Source organism: Hevea brasiliensis, chromosome 16, assembly GCF_030052815.1.
Source record: "Hevea brasiliensis isolate MT/VB/25A 57/8 chromosome 16, ASM3005281v1, whole genome shotgun sequence".
NCBI classification, from domain to species: Eukaryota; Viridiplantae; Streptophyta; class Magnoliopsida; order Malpighiales; family Euphorbiaceae; genus Hevea; species Hevea brasiliensis.
The window spans coordinates 67,725,106-67,745,755 of record NC_079508.1 but is presented as its reverse complement, the minus strand read 5'-3'; the positions used below and the strand labels follow the sequence as shown (position 1 = coordinate 67,745,755).

Below are 20,650 nucleotides of genomic sequence, written 5' to 3'. Positions count from 1 at the left end.
TATGTTGTTAAAAAAATAATTTAAAAAAAAATTATAATTAAAAAATCAAAATTAATTTTTAATTAATTATTTGAAAGTTAAACAGAAATATCCAATGGGTTTTTTTTTTTTTTTTGAATATCATCTACTCTTGAATTTGTTGAATTAAAAATGTTTAGCATTTTGTGTTTGTTACTGCAGAATCAACCACCCAAGGATTATTTATTTGTCAATACAATGGGTTGGGGGATGCACGCCAGGATTGGTGAGCATATTTATATTGCTTCAAGAAAACAGCAAGCAAAGCTGGTGTCGTGGTGTAGTTGGTTATCACGTCAGTCTAACACACTGAAGGTCTCCGGTTCGAGTCCGGGCGACGCCATTTTTTTGTCATTTAAAAGCTCTCTGTTTAATTTCATTTTTAATGGACCATTTAATTTATTTTTTAAAGAATAATTTGTATTATTATGATGAAAATTACAAAAGAGAAGCCCTATTTCTACTGTGTAATGTAATCACAACTTGTGGCTAATTGATCTCTTCATAGAAAAGAAAATTCCACTTTTGCTTCGGTCAAAAATTTCACATTCAAAACAAAAAAACATCTTCTTGCTCTTCAATTCAAGAGTTTGTATAAAATCTTCTAACTTTTTTTATATTGAGAATTTGTGAGATATATCGATACAAAAGGGAAGGCAATATGTTTTTACTTTTATAGTTTGGATCTTCTTATAGATTTGAGTCTCTACCTATTTACACAATTATTGATTATTAAGACTGAACATTCGATTCAAATTAAATTGAATCGAATCAAATTATCAAAATTGATAATAAAAGCAAAAGCCTCTGTGGGCTCAGGTGGGTCATCACTTGAGTTGAACCATCTTGGGCCCCAGCAAGCATTAGGTTTAAATGTATTCATATCCAGAGCAAGCCCGGCAAGTTCTATTCCCTGTCCTGAATGGCAACATCTTCGCCGTGTCCTTAGTTGCTGTCAGGACAACGCCCTTCCAAGAACCGCTGTTAATTGTCATCTCCTTTTAATAATCTCTCCGGTCTAAAAACACCTGGATCTTTCCATAAATTCGGATCCTCTGTCATCCAGTCAGTGTAAAATTCCACATTCATGTTGGTCGGAATCTTGGAGCCTCGTCCCTAAATTTAGGAGCAGGCCAAATTGTTTGGTCAGAATCACAGAATGCACACAAGGTTTTGGTGGGTGCATTTACTAGAAAAACTGTATATGCTACTATAAAAGAAGATTAACTATTTTCATTATTATATGATATTATTTTCATAATGAAATTTTATCATAAATAAAAATGAATCAGGATTTAATATGAAGTTGAATTTTGACTCAACATAATAGATTTACACACAATTAATAATGCAATGAATTTTATGGATTTTTTTTATTAGCCACCGGTATCTCCCCCACGCATACGGGCGAATTAATCCCGCTCAAACTGAGAACAATATTTAGATAAAGTTTTTCTAAATTATTGACCTTATAAGTAAAATTTGTTTAAAAATTAGCTTAAAGCCACTAATTTAATTATTTATTGACAATTTTATAAATTTTTTAGAGCTAATAATAGTTCACACTTTGTCCTCTCCACCTCAACATATAAGAAGTTAATAAAATATATTTAAAATATAAATATATGAAATTTGTATGTTTAAAACTGTTTGGTTTTGGATGCAACTGATAGCTATTATTTTTTGCTAATAATTGATAGGTGATAGCTATAACGGCTGATTTATATTAAGTGCTTAGTAAAATTATATTTAGCTATTGATATGTAAAATGACTAATAAGGTATATATCATATAATTTATTTTATTATTAAATAAATATAAAATTATAAATTTATTATATTATATTATATTATTTTATTATTAAAATAAATATATAATTATTAATTTAATATATTATATCATTTAATTGTAATGTTAAAATAAAAATATAATTATTAATTTATTATATCATATTATTTATTTTATTTTTGATAAAGAAAAAAAATTTTATAATTTTAAGTTTTTTTTAAATATTTTTACATAATAAATAAATATTTTATATTTTATGTTATTAATATAAAATATTTTAATAAAATGTAATTTGATAATTAAGTTATTAAGATTGTAAATGAAGAAAAGATATAAGTAAATAATATTAATAATATTGATTTTCGAGCTTCAAGAAAAAGTGTAATATAATTTAAATAAAAAATAAAATTAAATAAGTTATTTATTTATAAAAAATAATTTTAAAAATAAAATAGATATAAATTGTAATTGATAGATATAATATTAGTAAATAATTAATTATTAATTTTATTTTTTTAAAATTATTAAATATTTTAATTTATTTATTTAAATATTTGTTTGCTAGTCTTAGATTCATAGGGGAAGAGTCTGGATAATAAAAATACTGATAATAGCAAGAGAACGAAGAAGATATGAATAAGCATAGTTGGCGTCCTTGCCAGAATGGATGTCTTCTAGTGTACGGTTACCAATTACACATGGCCAAAATCTTGACTATGCTCTCTTCCTGGTTCATGCACCTATTTATTTCACCAGTTGCTTTTCTTCTTCTTCTTCTCACTTTCCTTGCCAAGTTTCCTTCTACATTTCCCACCTTCCACGCGGACCAAAACTCAAGACCGACAGCAGGAATGTCAAGCGGCAAGTAGCCATCCCCCACGATGTGAAAGTGTGCTTTACGCACTGTGGATGAAAATTGTTATTGAAGAAGAAAACAACAAAGGCCTATTTGTCATCAGACTATAAACAATAGGTCCTACTTGCCTGACATCGCGTGTGTGTTTCTGTCAACACCTGCACAAAGGTCTGAGATGTCAGAAGGGTTGCAGTCTCACTTTACAACTATGTCTTGAATTGGTGGGCATGTAAGACAATTTATACCTATGGCAGTATTTGATGCCTTGGTGTTCTAAATGTCATTTTTATGGCTGTAAAATTAAATACTAGATAGAAACCCCTAAGGCTATCACCGCTTTTTGACATTTTTCTCTTTTTTACTGTTAATCGAGCTTCTGATTTCTGACTTGAGATCTACAGTAGCTGCAGCTAACAGAGAAACACAAGTTCAGTCTTTGATTGGTATTCTTTTTTACTCAATGTGACTCAGTCTGTTCTCCTGTGCTCTTTTTGACCCTTTTTCATGCGCGTATGCTCGAAATGGAGTCCCAAACCCAACCTTCAAAGATTGCCTGTCTTGCTGATTATTCTAGCACTATCTCACTCTCACGTTATCTAGTTTCACTTCTTCCCCTTTTCTTTAAACAAGTCTAACGCCATTCATATTTAAAATTCTTTCTGTTCTGTTTAAGTTTTAGGTATTGGACAGACAAGTTGTTTGAACATGGAGAGACATGGGTCCAGCGGGGGTTCTGCAGGGTCACCTCCAATTGGGCTAGGACTTGCGCTTGGACGTGGTGGCTCGACTGATCGTAGACCAATACCAATCCCTGGCTGCACCTTATCTTACGGCTTCACCATTCTGCAACTTCAAGAGCTACAGCTCCAATCTCTTATCTACAAGTACATTGAATCTGGATTCCCAGTCCCCTACCATCTTGTTCTCCCAATATGGAAGAGTGTTTCTAGCTCCCTCAGCGGTTTCAATTCAAGCTTGTACCAACTCTACCCTACCTGTAAGTGCCCCCAAAATATTAAATCTTCAAGCAAGTGGTTCTTAAGGTGTAATTTGATTTCGATTTCTTTTATGGGGTGTCTACAGTCATGGGGTATAGCATCCCATTGCATTTGGAATATAAAAATGGGATGGACCCGGAGCCAGGGAGATGTAGAAGAACAGATGGGAAGAAATGGAGGTGTAGCAAAGAGGCTCTTCCAGATCAGAAGTACTGTGAAAGGCACATGCATAGAGGGCGCCAGCGTTCAAGAAAGCTTGTGGAAGCTGCTTCTCAAAACAATAGTGCTAGCACCAACCTCTCCATTTCACTTCCAGTAAGTTGAACTGCTACCAGTAGTTTCTCTCCTCTATGCCATTCAAATAGTGATCGTGAAAATTATTAATTAAAAAACCAGTCATAATTATTCAATGCCGACAGCATCAAACATCAAACAATATGAAATATAATTCTAATCATTTTCTTGGATATTTATTTATATATAGTTCTCAAATGATCCATCAAATGGAGAAGTTGGATTGAGGCCGTAGTTTCAAACAGGAGAAAGGTTGTTGTTGGTGATAGCATTGTCAGAAATTTCGTGGGCTCCAGCGTTGTTTAATTTTGCCTTTCCAAACAGGACATGTTTGTATCTCTGCTAGACCTTGTTCCTAGCGAATTGATTAATTTTGGGTTTTGTAGCAGCATATCTTATGGAATAGGATTTGCATTTTAATTGCATCATTTTTAATTATTAGATACATTAGGAGCATTATAAAATAGTATTTTTTCTCTCGTAGAAAAATGTATGCTTTCTATAATATAGAGAGTGAATCCCACATAATTATGAGAGATAATATATGTGCACTGAATGTACCTAATAATTTCTCTTAATTGTGATAAAATAATCATTTTTCTCATATTTTTTCTCGACTTGTTGAATTAAAGATTACAAGTTAACGTAATAATATTGGAGTCGTTATTAAAATTAAAAGTCTTAATAAATTCAAATCTAAAAAATTAACAATTAAATTTCGTTAAAAAATCATTCAATCGTAATTATTGTATCAACTATCATACATATATTAAGTAATTAAAATATATTTATCATCACGCCTTTGGGGCAATGGATTTGGCCGTGTCCCTTGCGAGGGGGTTAATAAAATGGCTTTTTGGGTCATTTACACCAAGGAAGCACGAGGAACCTTTGCATAGATGGGCCCATGACTGTTCGTTTGTGGGCTGAAGTGAGCCCAATTGACATAACAATTCTTTTTTTTTTCTTTTTGGATAATAAAGTTTTATATTTGTATACTAATCAATACCATCTGGTAGGGACAGTTCCTCCCCAATCCATTCACACATTCCAAATCCAACTAAAAATTTGCAACATAAAATTAAAAAAAGTAAAAAAAAAAAAAATTTGATGGGAAGAAAATAAATAAAGGAGATACAAAAGAGAATATATAAATGGACCCTTTGGGCCCAAAGGAGGGCCACTGATGGACAACTACCCACATGTGAGATCCTGACCCATTTTCCCCTTTTCTGCTTTCGCTTGCTTTTTGTGTAGTCTTCTCTTTTGCTCTAATCTTGAGGGATTTTTTTTTTTTTTAATGATTGAGAGATTAATGACTAGGGGTAGGCAGATTTCGGTTCAAAGAAAAATTGAATTGAATTAATTCGATTTAATCGGTTTGATTTTAAATTTAATCTATTTGGTTCAGTTTTATATTATAAAAATTTCAATTATTTCGGTTCAGTTCGGTTCGGTTCGGTTTTGCAGAGAAAAAAATCGATTAAATTGAATTGAATAGTAATTTATATATTTAAATCAAATCAAATCAAATCGAATTGATTTTTGAATTGATATATTTTTATGGGAAATTTATAAATTATATTTAATTATATATATATAAATTGTTTAATTTCATTGATTAATGGTTATTATGTTCAAACCAAAATTAAAATTAGGCCAAATAACTTAAAAATCAAGTTTAAATTAAAAAATCAATCAAAAATCAAAATCGATCGGTTTGAACTGAATCAAACCAGAATAAAACGGTTCAGTTCGATTCAATTTTTCATCAATTTCAATTCGGTTTCTAAAATATATAATTTAGTTTTCATAATTTAATTCGGTTCAATTCGATTTGAACCAAATGCTCACCCCTATTAATGATTCAAATTTAATGCCTATCAAGTGAATGATATGATTTTGACGATCAATTAGGCAGTCTTATTTTAAAGATGAGCAATGACCAAAGTGTCTATTAGCAACTTGGATTGCATAATGAAAAGTTGAAGGCAAGATTTCCCCTATTTATTTATGTATAATGGTCGTGTTTGAAGTGGGAAGTTGCTAAATCAATGGAAATGTTAAATTGTTAGGTTGGCCGTGAAATATAATAAATTAATTAATAAATAAAAAATAAAGTGGTGTGGACTTGTCACATGACACCTAAAGTTGGTGATTTCATTAAAATTTAAGTTTTTGGTGTGTTACTAAATTGAGAATGTTGTTTTTCTTTTGATTGTGTTATTAGATATGCATTGTAGTGTGTCATATCATTGGATCAAATAATTAACTTGCCTAAAATAGTTACCAAGTAATTATTTATTAAACTTGTTATATACTTATTTTAATGCAATTGTGATTTTGTGTGGAGGAATGATGGTAGTTGAGAGTGAAGACATAACAGCAAAAAATGAATCAATAAAATAAAGTATAATGGAAAATAAAAGTTCACGGCTTAAGGGACACTTATCAACTTAATTAAAATATTAAATAAATATATTAAACCATTAAATCATTTAAGTATATGAATGAGCAAGTTTCTCAACACATAAATCATATTTAATTAAAATTAAATATTTAAATTTAAACCCTCACTTTTCAAAAATTCACTTTAAAAACTATTTTTTTATGAATTTTTGTTTTACGAATAAATTATGAAAAATAAAAAAAATACTTTCTTTTTATTTTCTCGAATAAATTATATTTTGATTGATAATTGGCCCCGAACGGTAAAGAGCGTCAGACGCGTGTAAAAGGTCAAAAACCTTCGAATGTTGTCTTAGCCGTTCTGAGTTCTGACACAAAACGACGCGGTAATAAAAACACGGTAAAATCTAGTCAGGTTAAGTCATCCCTCTATTACACAAAAATAAAAAAGTAGCCATTACCGACACTCTGACTCACTCAAATGATGTTTTATTCTCCTTCCATGCTCTCTCTCTCTCTCTCTAATCCAACGGCCAATATCTTTTTCCCACACCAAATCTGCATCTACACCCTCCATTCAGATCCATATACGCCCCATCCCTTTGCAACACAAAAAATATCATCATCCCCATTCCTCTCAGATCTAAACACAAAATACAGACGCGCTCTTGCTGGCTCTTTGTCTCTCTACAGAAACACAGAGAGAGGAGTTTTTTTTTTTTTCCTATTACCGATTTTGCCCCTTTTTCCGGAGATGGTGGAGGCACAGACATGGACGACGAGGAGAATGAGCAACCCCAGGCTGGATGCCAACTCCACCACCGTGGCTACCACCACTGACCAAGTTCTTGATATTCCAGCGACCCCACCTGGTGATGTGCGGAATAATGCTTACTCTACCGCCGGATCGTATTTCTCTCCCAACATTTTAACGGCCATGATCATTGCTTCATGGTACTTCTCCAACATTGCTGTTCTGCTCCTCAACAAGTACCTACTCAGCTTCTATGGCTACCGCTATCCAATATTCCTAACAATGCTGCACATGATTTCTTGCACTTGTTATAGCTATGTGGCTATAAAGTTTCTTGAAATTGTGCCGTTGCAGCATATTTTATCCAGGAGGCAGTCCTTAAAGATCTTTGCTTTAAGCGCAATCTTCTGTTTTTCTGTGGTTTGTGGTAATACTTCTTTGAGGTACTTGCCGGTGTCGTTTAACCAAGCTATTGGAGCAACTACGCCATTTTTCACTGCCATTTTTTCATTCATAATAACTTGCAAGAAGGAATCTGCCGAGGTTTATTTTGCGCTTATGCCTGTGGTTTTTGGGATTGTGTTGGCTAGTAATAGTGAGCCTCTGTTTCATTTATTTGGCTTCTTGGTTTGTGTTGGTTCTACTGCTGGGCGTGCTTTGAAGTCTGTGGTTCAAGGGATTTTATTAACTTCAGAAGCTGAGAAGCTTCACTCTATGAATTTGTTGCTCTATATGGCACCAATGGCTGCTTTGATTTTATTACCATTTACCCTTTACATAGAGGGGAATGTGGCAGCAATTACAATGGAGAAAGCGAGAGGGGATCCGTTTATCGTGTTCTTATTGATTGGGAATGCAACAGTGGCTTATTTGGTGAACTTGACAAATTTTTTGGTGACCAAGCACACGAGTGCCCTGACTCTGCAAGTGCTAGGCAATGCCAAGGCTGCGGTGGCTGCTGTTGTTTCGGTCTTGATCTTTAGGAATCCGGTGACTGTGATGGGAATGGCAGGATTCGCAGTTACGATCATGGGCGTGGTGCTTTACAGCGAGGCAAAGAAGAGATCCAAGGTTACAACCCATTGAAAGATAAAAAAGCTAAAAGATTCATTTTGATTGCCACAAGCAGCACTGGTGCGGCTCTTTCTTCTCTTTTTCTTTATTACTTTTCGCTTTAATTGTCCAATTTCGACTATTTTTTAATGGAAGGAAAGAGGAGAATTTGGATAAATTGATTGTACAGGACACTGGAACAAAAGGGAAAGGGTTATGCTCTTTTCCTCCTCTTTTTTGGGCTTTGAATTGTAACTGTGGGGGTGGTTATTGAGAATAAAATTCTCTCTAACTTTTCCCTGTGTGTAACCTTATATATTGAATTTTCTGCAACTGGAACGCACAAAGAACTGATTCAGATATTGAATTTTCAAGTGTTTTTATTGGAGGGAGAACAAAGTTCTCTCTTTTCATTCATCAATGGTATTACCTTTTGTTTCATTTGCCTTTATTCATTCTTTTTGGTATCACATATGTTTGGCCTGAATTCGGGATTCTTTGGTTCGTTTCTGGTTATGGAGGTATTCTGTTCTTTTTTTCTTTCTCGGCACTTGCTTGCTGCCCTCAGCTAAAGTAGCAGCAACCATTTTGGCTGCTTTACTTGATCCAATTTTTGGGTCACAATTCCAGGATATAAACTTCTTTAATCCAAAAAGGAGGAGAAGAGATGAACTTATGGTGTCCTTGGTTGAATCGCATGAGGAAGCTGAATTTCATATGACTCTGCATCTCTGTGAGGTAATTCATGATTATCAGGAATGGTGTTAATTATTGAATGAAATAAATCAATTTCTTGCATTTATTTGTGACCCGGACTGCCGCTGTCCTTGGCATTTTGGATTTATCCAGAATTTTCATACACATGAGACAGATGCTCAATGTTGATAGGTTGAAGCTAGACATCCCATTCAGGCTTGCTGGCAAATTACTGGATAAGCAAGCTGGTCACTAATGATCCATTTGGTCGCTTTTAGAGAAAAAGAACATAGCTTTCAATTATTTGCATTACTGTTCATAATCGCATGTTTGTAAGATTCTGAATTCCTTGTGTGAGAAACTGAGAGACTGACTTTATTTTGAGTATGTAATTGTGTCCAGGCTTTTCTTGAAAAATTTTACAATTACACTGCTGGTATAAAAGCTTGTGTTGTAATTCTTGTCTGTGACTCTGTCAATATTCTTTTGATTTGATGCACCATGGAACATGAGAAGTTAAGATGGCATGTTACATCAAACTCTGAATTGTAATTAATTTTTAGATTTAGCTTGTTCCTGTTTGATCTACTTCAACTTTGTGGGTGAGTTCAGTACATTGAGTTTGGGCAGTGGGCTTCATATGGTTTGTCATGGCAAATGCCTTCAAGATCAAACAATGTGCCTCGCCGTATCTTTCCATTATTTTTTGTTCATCAGTAGGATTTGCTATGGAACTTTGTTCTGATTTCTGTGTTTTAGGGAAGAATATGACTGAATAATAACAGCATTCCATCTGGGTATTCACAGTAGTTGAGCTCTCCAAATTGAACATTTCTCGTAGTTTTGTCCTCTTGTAAGATTCCCTATATGGCTAGGGTCCAAATAGAGCTGTGATTGTTTGCATGACCGATCAAGTGACAATTATGTTTTAAAGGAAAATGAACCAGGTGAATGTATGGTCACTTTAGCAGATTGAAAGCGACCAATTTTAACATGAATGTGACTTGGCACTGAGTCATTTTAAGCCAAAGACTCCTGCTTTTGGTTAAGGTACCTTGTAGCCTGTCACAACAACCAAATATTGCTACGTAATTGGTTTGTAGTTGTGCCTTTTTGGCAACTTTCTTTCTGGGCAGTGAACCATAAGCATCATCATGTGTGGGACATCAGAAGCTAGACTTGCTTCAGTATTGGTGGTTGTTACAGCTTCCTGCTCAGGTTTAGCTTAATATTTTCTTGTTAGTTGAGAGGTTACGATTAAAAGTCTTGGCTAAACTGTAGTAGTCATTCTCTGGTGAGTGGAGTCAATTCAAGACTTAAAGCTTGAGGTTCAGTTGTTTCAACTTTCAATGAGCAACTTTTCTTCAAGCTTGGACAAGCATGTTCTGATATTCACTTGGTATCTCAACCTAATAATATTGAGGACATCTAAACCTACTGATATTGAGGATGTATACTTAGAATGAGTCATTTTCTGATGAGGTAGGAGTTGCTGTCAAATGGTTGATATTATACTACACCTTTAATTGAGTGAATTTTATACTGTTTTAATCAATTTCACTAACTTTTACCATGAAATCCGCATCAAAATGGGGGAATAATCAACTCTTTAATAAATAGTCGGTGAACTCAATCCCATGATATGATGGCCTTAGAATCATGAGTTGACAATATCTGTAATTATTTTCTTGTTGTGAGATGATATCACTGATTAATTTGTTTTGTATTTTAATAAGGAATATTTTTTATAATGGGATATTAATATGATTACCAAATGTACAGGGAGACTGTTCTGGGGAATAATGGAGGTGTGCAATTGGACTGTTTTGGGGAACGGGTCTCAGCGCATTTAAGCTGGAGTATCCATATGTGACTTCTCTGTGCTCCTGCTACAACCTACAGTGCATACAACAGATTTTTCCCCCTTCGAATCCCTGCCAATTGGTGTCAATAGATATCATAAAGTTACTGTTATGGCAATAAAAGTTGCATACTCCTAAGGGGATATGACAATAATTAGAATTTAAAGTAGTTTATTAATATTTTATTTTCTTAAAAAAAATGATAATACATATAAATTATTACACATTCAACAATAAATATTATGCCTTTATAAATACACACATTTAAAATTACCTTATCATACTTATATCAAAACTAAAATTTAAGATATTTTCGTAAATGAAAGTATTTTAAAGATAACTCCATAAAACATTTTAATATAATATTTTTAATATATAAATTGTGTATAAATATAAATAAATCTCATGTAAAACAAATTTCATATATTTTATCTATTTTTCATTTTATTAGAAATTATTGTTTGCCATTAAAATGCTCTAAAATTACACAATCACCCCATCCATTTTGAAAAATATAAATGACACGTAGAGATTTTGTTTATAAAATTATTAAACGAATGAAGTAATTACATTTTATTTATATTAAGTAAATAAGAAGAAAAAAATGCATGGACCTTTTCATTCAAATTTCTAGGGTTTTATTTTTATGGGCTTTTTCCTTTGTCTGGGCTTGGACGGCCCAGCATTAATGTGTCTTGGAAAGTTGATGAACAGCTCTAATTAAAGGTTTCTCTCTTATTGTCTAATTGAGCTATGGTGTTTTTTTTCAAAGATATAAACATAAACTAAATAAAAAAATATATATAAAAATTAAAAGTAAAATAGAAATCACCTGTTTAGTCATCTAAAATTTTGAATTTTATAAAACTCAAGACTTTTTAGTCATTTTCCTTTTTTTTATTATTATTATTAGATAATAAATATCAAATTATGTCATAGAACTAATAATTTTTTACTTTGACAAAAAAAAAAAAAAATTTTATAAAGTAATGTTAATATTCTGACATCACTATTCCATTTAAGATATCATAAAATATGAAAGATGATAATATTATATTTTTTATTCATAAAAAAATTATCACGTGTCACTAATTAATGGCTATAATGTATTTTTCATGTATATAAAATGACATCATTTTGTATAAAATTCAAAAGAATGCAAACAATAAAAGAGTTATTCTTTTACACCATTAATAAATGTTGCTAGATTAAACAATGAACATTCCACGAATTCCAGTTATGGCAACAATAATCCACCCACAAAATCCAGTTAAAGCACTGCTGCCTGTTGCTGCTGAAATTGGGGTTTGGCTGGGAGAAGGCGAACCTGTCGGAGATCCCAACTCAGGCAACACATTTATGGTGATTTTCATATTCCCAGATTCACAATGGTTGCGCACACCACAGATGTACCATTTCCTGCCTGGAGATGTGAGTGGGATGGTATCTTCTCCATTGGTCAAGGCCTCTATGCCAGTAGGCGCCTTGCATTGTTGGAATCCAGTTCCATTAACTCTCAACACATTGTGTGTTTCTGGTGGATACCTAAAAACTGCACAAACAAGTTAATTAATTAGCAGCGCGAGTGATTAATTTAAAGAAATGGAAAGCAGTGCTAATTTAATTACTATTATTAAATTTACCAAGCTTGTCTCCAACATGAAATTTCTTTCCCTGAGCCCAAGCTTGATAATCAAAGTTGGTAGTCCATCCTGTCTCATCACCAACAACAAATTCTGTAGCCAAAATTGAAGGAAGAAATACAGCCGCAATGGTAATGATGATGCATATCTTGCAAGAAGCCATTACAATTTTTCACAAATTAAGCAACTTTCTTTTCTCCTTATAGATTGATTTTCTAGATGAGATGCTCTGTATAACTTAATTGCTATTGTTCTTTGCTCTTTGCTCTGCCTATTTATAGACTAGAGTCATCGCTCAAACCAAAGTGAATCGAGCAAATATAGCAGATGGGTCCGGCAACAGGCGGCACTGCCCAATGGCGCAATAGAAATGCTCAGGATAATATTGCATTACAATTATTATCATTATAATTTTTAATTTTCCTTCCATCATGAGAAATCCCTCTACAGATACCTGCTTTTTCCCAAGAAAGTTTGGGTTTCCACCTCTTCTACAAACAGCCAATGCAAGCTGCTATCTTCTTTTTGAACTTCTTGTGATGTCCCTTACTCCCATGTGCTTGCAAAAGGAAGAATGAATTATATTTATACATCCTGTAACCAAAAGATTAAAAGCTAGTTTCTTTTGGTTTGATCCTTTGGAAGAATTAAGCTGGAGAATGGAGCAAGACCGACTTCTAGTTCTCTCGAGACCCATTTCTTGGATATCCATGAAGTATTGCCGGAGGAAGAAGAAGGAAAAACAAGAATGACAGACAAAGTCAGAAGGGGTCTAAATAGAAAGCTTAAAGCTAGAGAGGCAAAGAGGCCCATCGGAGTTTTAGCAGGCAACTGTCGCTAGAAACAGGCTTTACAGCTCTCAATAGAGAATCAAAGGCTAAGGATTTGGGGGATTTGATTCGGTTAATGGGATTAACATTGGAGAATCAAGGAAAGGAGATTTTAGCAGCTTCAAGACCAAAACGACTCTCAGCAAGCAGAATTCTCTGATGCCCGAAACACAGGATCAAGACATGGAGTCTCAGGGACTTGATTGTTCTAATGGGCTTAATGACTCTGTTAACGAAGGAGTTCCTGTTGGGAGATACTTTGCTGCTCTTAGAGGACCAGAGCTAGACCAAGTCTGGGTATATTAATAAGGAAAATACTTGTCTCGTATTTGAGCGTTAATTTACTTCAAATGCTGGTGGGGTGGTTTGAAGTGGCCATGTTATTGTGGGCAATTGGCTTTGCACATTATCTTGTGGTGTTTGTGACATTACATGAGAGATTGCCAGCAAGCGAAGCATTGCCCAGGGAGCTACAACCTGTGTATTCTATGTTCATTGCAGCCTTATCAGCTGCAAGTATTGCCTGGGAAACTATTTAGAGTGAGTTTGAAGGGTTGTCAAGGACTTGCTATTTCATTGCACTGTTTCTCTATATTTCCCTGGTTGTTCGCATCAACTTCTTCATAGGGTTCAGGTAAGACCAATCCCTCCCTTGTTCTTCACGTTCCTGGTTAAGAGACTAGTCTGAAGTGTACTGAAATAATTCAGTTAAGTAATAACTGAAGTTGTATAAATGAGAGTAATTGACGGCTTGGTTTATTTACAAACTGTAATAACGGTCAACTATCTACCCAATAACTTCACAGGTTCTCACTGGCATGGTGGTCTTACACTTTCCCTTTGACAACAGTATCAGTTGCAACCATCAAGTATGCAGAGCAGGTTCCTGCTGTTCTAAGTAAAGTCCTCGCACTTATGCTTTCTTTCATGTCATCGACAATGGTTTCTGTTCTGTCCGTGTCCACCCTTCTCCACGCCTTTGTTTGGCAGACGTTTCCCAATGATCTTGCCATTGCCATAACAACAAAAGACTTGCGCAGAAAGCCTTTGATACAAGGCGTTGGACTAGGCAGGCTCTTAACAAGCACAGCCAAGCGTACAATAATTTTGGCAGAGAGAATGATGACCCCACGGTAAACAAGTGACGTAGTTAACTCCACCGTATAGTATAGCATGTCTTGTAATTTGCAATCAGGAGTGATGCAGTCATAAAATAGGTTATTTGGCATGTAAAGGAGTAGAGAATCCATTAATGGCATAGCTATGAAAACTTAAGAAATTTTATATTATTTTGTTTGACATCATGATATTTGGTATTTATCCTCTATCACATTTATAAATAACTAGGGGTGAGCATTTAGTTCAAATCGAACCGAACTAAATCAAATTATAAAAATCGAATTACATATTTTAGAAACCGAACCGAACCGAAATGAATGAAAAATCGAAACGAACCGAACCGCTCTATTTCAGTTTGGTTCGGTTTAAATTAATCGGTTTTAGTTTTGATTAATTTTTTAATTTGGACTTGATTTTCAAGTTATTTGGTCTGATTTTGACTTTGGTTTGAACCTAATAACTATTAATCAATGAAATTAAACAATATATATATATATAATTACATATAATTCATAAATTCTCCATAAAAATAAATCAATTTAAAAATCAATAAAACTATTCGGTTTGGTTTGGTTTAACTGATTTTTTTTCTTTAAAACCAAACCGAACCGAAATAACCGAAATTTTTATAATATAAAACTGAACCGAATCGAATTATCTTAAAAATCGAATCGAATTACAGAATTAAGGCGGTTCGGTTCGATTTATTCGATTTGAACCGAATAATGCTCACCCCTATAAACAACTGAGTTCTCCATGTAGCGTCTCTCTAGAATTTCTAGAGAGCGAATTCTCTATCAAGTTAGGAGAGTTTTTCCCCTTTAATTTTCTTTTTTTTCCCTTGCCCTTTTAGGCAGGTAGGCAACTTCCTGATTCTGGTTTGATTGCTGAGTTTCCACCCTCCCCTTAGTCAAGTCTGTTGTAGGTACTTTTGGGCTGATTGTTTTTCACAGATCAAGTATAGAATGAGAGGGTGTTGTCCTTGGTGATTTGTGAATTGAGTTGGCTATGGATGTTACGACCCGATCCCACAGGCCAGACCGACACTAGGACTTGGGTTAGCATAAGACTCCCAAAGCTCGTAGTAAGCCCAACTAATCTCTAACCCATCTATGCAACCCATATTTGAGCCTAATTCTAAGAAATCAACCAGATAGAATTCGGCCATAACATGGACCATCCAACGGGGAGTTCTCAACTCATTCGAACTGTAATCTCAAAATAAAACTATTTGGAGAGCTCAGCTCACCCTTACAATCATCCATAGATCAATATAAAATCAAATGGGAGTCCAACTCCTTCATTTAACAAGCCATTCATCCACACATTTACACATTCATAGATTAGTAAGTTTACAACCCCAAAATAATTAATTTTACAGTCTCAAGCTAAATAAAATGGTTCTACATATGCGGAGATCTAGACTTTAAATTTAACATTACAAAATACGAGAATAACAGTTAGTAGACCTGCAAGACAGGAAGTAGGTTAGACACACAAAAATAAGCTCTCCTGTAACCTGGAAAAATGAGTGAATAGGAGTGAGCGTTCAACTCATAGAGTAAGATATTGATTTTAAAAACAATTTCGATAACTATCTAATTCTAATGCATCCCTAAGGATGAAATGCAACACCGATCAGTAATTTCACCAGTTTCAAGCAACATCCGTACAAAGAATAATTTGAAGTACTCACATATACCAATACATCACAACAGATATAAACATATGAGTACCAATCCCCTATACAGCTCTCTCAATCCAAGGCCTGCTAGCGAGATCAACTCGAGCCAGACTTTTGCTTAATAAACTAAATGTGGAGGTCAGCGAGATCAACTTAAAGCTGTACTCACCCCGACTTTCTCAAAAAGGACCGAGCCCCAAGCGAGACTAGCTCAAGCTGATTTGCCCATCCTACCCATATCCATCACACCATGCCACACGCACGCCAACACACGCACACAACTCCAAATTACCCTAAGACGACATCCACATCCATTTTCAAATAAGAAAATGCAACATAGAGCATGCCTAGTATTTAAATACATACATATATTTATATGTGATGTATGAGCATGCCTTGAAAATATAATAATATTGAAATTATAAGTTAAATCAATATCTACTTACAAATTAACTGTTGATCACTGACGTAGTTGGGCGAATGAGGAAGACTAGCCCGACTCACCTAAACATTATATCAAAAATTTTATCAATATATATTCAAACAAAACTTCAAAGAGTCAAAGGACAAATCCTAAGTTTTGCTAAAAATCCCGCAGAGTTTCTCCTATACCTAGGACCTACCCAACCTGCAAAATGATCTAAACAATACTTCTAATACACAAATCCCACATCCACATCTCATCATTATCATATGTTCCCTCCTGGACCCTTCAAAACAGTCAATACCCATAATTTTGGAAAATTACATTTTTAGTCCCTATAATCATCATTTTATTATAAATCATTTAAACGAGCTCTAAAATTTTTAAAGTTCTGCCCCGCAGTCCTTAACAATATTATAAAATTAATACAAAAGGATTTATAATTTTTTAGTTACCCACGAATATTTTATAGATTTTAATTCTAAATTTGGCACTAGGTAATTGAAAAATCTTAGAGTTCGGGTTTACCTATGCCAATTCTGACACTTGGAACGTGTTTGGGGCATCTGAAAATGGTGGGGCAGGCTATAATTTTGGCTCGAATTGAAAGTTGTTTCAACAGCCTGTTTGTTTGGCTCTAAAATGCAACGATCGAATTTTCATGAAATGAAAGTACCTACGTGAAGCCCATAGCACTAGGGGTTAGAATAAAATTATTAGAAAATTAAATAAGCTCATTTGGAGCTCAAAAAAACACCCAAAAATTTTGTTGTCAGAAAATTTTGAAATTTATATGGTTGCGAAGCTCTTGTCGAGTAAAGCACGCCGGTACTCTCCGAATTTTTGTGGGATTTTCAGTTTTGGAGAAATTTAGCCAAAATGTCAAAATGGGCTAAAATTTTTTAGGCAAAAATTGGACAAACCACTCAATAGAATTGAGTGTTCTTGGTGTCTATAGAAAGCTCTCAAGGAGTAAAAGGGGTTTGAGATAAGACTCGATCTGATTGGTGGCCGGATTGGCCTAATTTTGGCCGGGAAAGTGAAGAGACACATCACACGAAGGAGGAAGTTTTGGAGCATTTTCCAGTGTCCTGTGGCAGCGGCCGGTGAGAGAAAGGGGTGGTGCACCAGCGATTGGGGAAGGGAGCGGAGGTGCTCAGCCGGCCAGGGGAGGAGGGAGGAGAGAGAATCGAAGGGGAGAAGAGAGGGTGTTGGGAGAGAGAAGAGGGAGGAACACAAACAAGAGAACCGGTGCGATTTAGAATACCTAAAATTGAATTTTTACTCTGCACTGGGATAAAAAACGAGGCCCAAAAATTTTGAAAAAATTTTAGAAAACTCGAAAAAATTTTTGGAGTCTAAATATATTTTTATTTTTGTCACGTAGTCTTTAAATTAATTTTTATAAATCAATGAATTTTATTAGTTTAAGAAAATCGAACTCGATTTTTAAAATTCAAAAAAATTACAAATAATTCCCTTAATTTTAATACAATAAATATTAATATTTACATATAAAATAATTATTTAATAATTAAGGGTGTTACATTCTTCATCCCTTATAGAAAATTCGTCCTCGAATTTTACACAAGATAGAATAAAATTACAAGGTTGCACATTGAACAAATACAGGTACTTATTGCGTATGTCCCGCTCTGACTTCCAAGTGCATTCTTCCACTGACTGGCTCCTCTACAAGACCTTAATCATAGGGATCTGCTTTGACCTTAACTATCTCATCTGATAGTCCACTATGGCTACTGGTTGCTCCTCGAAAGTCAAGTTTTCATTCAACTCCATTGTATCAGGTTGCAGCACATGAGAAGGATCAGGTATGTACTTTCTAAGCATGGAGATGTGGAACATTGGGTGGATATGTGAAAGGCTTGGGGGTAACTCCAGTCGATAGGCAACTGCTCCAACTCTATTAATAACCTCAAACAGCCCTATGTACTGAGGTGCTAGTTTGCCTTTCTTTCCGAATTTCATAACTTCTTTCATAGGAGAGACCTTCAGAAATACATAGTCACCTACTGCAAACTCTACATCCTTTCGCCTGGGATCTACATAACTTTTCTGCCTGCTAAAAACTATTTTCAGACATTCTTTGATCAAATGAATCATTTTTTAGGTATACTACACCAGATTTACATCATGTATCTTTGCTTCTCCAACTTCTGTCCAACACAGAGGGGACCTTTACTTCTTGCCATATAGCACCTCATAAGGTGCCATCCCAATGCTGGAGTGATAGTTGTTATTATAGGCAAACTCTACTAAAGGCAACTGATCATCCCATTGTCCCCCAAAGTCCAAGACACACATACGAAGCATATCTCTGAGTGTCTGAATTGTTCTCTCTGACTGTCCATCTGTCTGAGAATAGAAGGCTGTATTAAAGTTCAACTGTCTGCTAAGTGCCTCCTGCAGCTTTCTCCAAAACCAAGAAGTAAACTGGGGCCCCCTATGAGATATTATGGAAGCCAAAACTCTATGTAATCTGACTATCTCACAAATATAGAGCTTGGCATATTGAGCAACAGAGTAGGTGGTCCGTACATGTAAGAAATGAGCCGACTTGGTCAAACAATCCATTATCACCTATATTGAGTCATATCCATGTGTGGTACGAGGTAACCCAGTCATGAAATCTATAGTAATCATTTCCCACTTCCACTCTGGAATGGGGATCTCTTGCAACTTCCCTGATGGTCTTTGATATTCAAACTTTACTTTCTGATAAATCAAGCACTTGGAAATGAAATCTGCTATGTCTCTCTTTATGCCATTCCAGCAATACCTATCTTTCACATCATGGTATATCTTGGTGGAGCCCAGGTGGACATTATAGGGTGTGTAGTGTGCCTCTTGCATGATCTCAACTCTAAGGTTATTTACATCTGGCACACATATCCGGGAACCTTGCACAAGAGCACCATTTGCAGCAAATCCAAATTAACAATCTTCCCCTTGTTGTACCCTTTCTACAATTCTCATTAATTGCCGATCTCTATGCTAGGATACTCTGATTCTGTCCCACAAGTCTGGCTTCACTCTAAAGTGGGCTAGCAATGCACCTTCATCTGAAATATCCAAAATCAAACCTTAGTCCATTAACTCCTGTATCTCTCAAATCAATGGTCTCCTTTCCACTGATTATGGGCTAAACTGCCAGAAGACTTTTGGCTCAAGGCATCTGCCGCTACATTCACCTTTCCAAGATGGTACTGAATGGTGCAGTCATAATCCTTTAGAAGTTCCATCTATCTCCTCTGCCTTAGATTTAAGTCCCTCTGCTGAAAAATATACTTCAAGCTTTTATAGTCGGTGTATATCTCGCACACCTCACCATACAAATAGTGTCTCTAGATCTTTAATGCAAAGACCACAGCTGCCATCTCCAAATCATGGGTGGGGTAGTTCTGCTCGTGCCTCTTTAGCTGTCTTAAAGCATAGGTCACTACCTTTACATGCTGTATTAAGACACACCCCAGCCCAACCCTAAAAGCATCATAGTTGTGACACCCCTTACCCGTCTACAGTATATCCGAGTAAGCTATGTCACACGGTGTACCGAAACACTCCATTTTTATCTTAATTATTTTTATTCTTCCTTAATTAATTTTTATCATAGTTTTGAATATAACTTGTGAAATATAATTCATTTAAGTCATTTATTGAAATTATAATTTATTTGAGGTTCCGAAAATTTTATAGAAAATCCGGCAGAGTACCGGCTAAAAATGGAGAAAACAATTCTTCGGAACCTGTGAAAAACATTTCCAATAATCATATTCAATCATTCTCAAACTCCAATATCAAAATCTCAATATAATTTTTATTTTCAACAACATCTCAATTTCTCAATCATTCATTTCTCATGGTACTCATATATAAGCAATAAGTAAATACTCAAATTTTTCCATTCATAATCATAATTTTCATTATTTACATGAACATCAAAATGCATTACATAAGTTTCATTTACACAAAAGAAAATAAAAGTTAGTTACAAAATACCAAAATGAAACCTAGTGTCCTACCAATGCACTAAAGATGGTGAGGTGACATGGACACTATGCAGAGCTGCAGGAGGTCTCACCCAGTCTGTGGTCTACCGGGCTCTCGGTCAGGATCTTCAGAACCTACGCGTGGCAAAAGCAACGCGCTAAGCAATAATGCTTAGTGGTGCCAATAATATAATAAAAAGAAATAACAGAAA

General features: G+C 34.8%; 3 protein-coding genes, 1 non-coding gene and 1 pseudogene across 12 annotated transcripts; 4 read left to right on the top strand and 1 right to left on the bottom strand.

The window, feature by feature from the left end:
- Positions 1 to 287: 287 nt before the first annotated feature.
- Positions 288 to 361, top strand: TRNAV-AAC (transfer RNA valine (anticodon AAC)). The gene has a single exon. It is a non-coding gene; the product is annotated as a tRNA-Val (tRNA).
- Positions 362 to 2,625: 2,264 nt separating this feature from the next.
- On the top strand, positions 2,626 to 4,382 carry LOC110631803 (growth-regulating factor 10). Of its 2 annotated transcripts, none has more exons than XM_021779769.2 (4): positions 2,626 to 3,235; positions 3,342 to 3,659; positions 3,746 to 3,975; positions 4,145 to 4,382. In XM_021779769.2, exons 1-4 carry the CDS (start codon positions 3,175 to 3,177, stop codon positions 4,187 to 4,189), a joined length of 654 nt encoding a protein of 217 aa, XP_021635461.1. In that variant the 5' UTR covers positions 2,626 to 3,174; the 3' UTR covers positions 4,190 to 4,382. The 2 variants fall into 2 exon arrangements, with proteins under 2 accessions (XP_021635461.1, XP_021635460.1); XM_021779768.2 differs by having other exon boundaries at positions 2,629 to 3,235; positions 3,336 to 3,659.
- A 2,428-nt stretch (positions 4,383 to 6,810) lies between these two features.
- Positions 6,811 to 10,947, top strand: LOC110631842 (probable sugar phosphate/phosphate translocator At1g12500). Of its 8 annotated transcripts, none has more exons than XR_009144741.1 (3): positions 6,811 to 8,251; positions 8,801 to 8,908; positions 10,649 to 10,947. XR_009144741.1 is itself a non-coding variant. In XM_021779821.2 (2 exons), exon 1 carries the CDS (start codon positions 6,845 to 6,847, stop codon positions 8,201 to 8,203), a length of 1,359 nt encoding a protein of 452 aa, XP_021635513.2. In that variant the 5' UTR covers positions 6,811 to 6,844; the 3' UTR covers positions 8,204 to 8,251; positions 10,649 to 10,947. The 8 variants fall into 8 exon arrangements, 2 of the variants coding, with proteins under 2 accessions (XP_021635513.2, XP_021635509.2); XR_002490574.2 differs by having other exon boundaries at positions 8,692 to 8,908; XR_009144740.1 differs by lacking the exon at positions 10,649 to 10,947 and adding an exon at positions 9,059 to 9,454.
- A 989-nt stretch (positions 10,948 to 11,936) lies between these two features.
- On the bottom strand, positions 11,937 to 12,932 carry LOC110631832 (blue copper protein 1b-like). Its single transcript, XM_021779798.2, has 2 exons — positions 12,372 to 12,932; positions 11,937 to 12,280 (listed from the first exon to the last, which is right to left on the bottom strand). The coding sequence occupies exons 1-2, from the start codon at positions 12,532 to 12,534 to the stop codon at positions 11,937 to 11,939; spliced, it is 507 nt and encodes a 168-aa protein (XP_021635490.2). The 5' UTR covers positions 12,535 to 12,932.
- A 76-nt stretch (positions 12,933 to 13,008) lies between these two features.
- LOC110631831 (guard cell S-type anion channel SLAC1-like) lies at positions 13,009 to 14,207 on the top strand (annotated as a pseudogene).
- Positions 14,208 to 20,650: the final 6,443 nt, after the last annotated feature.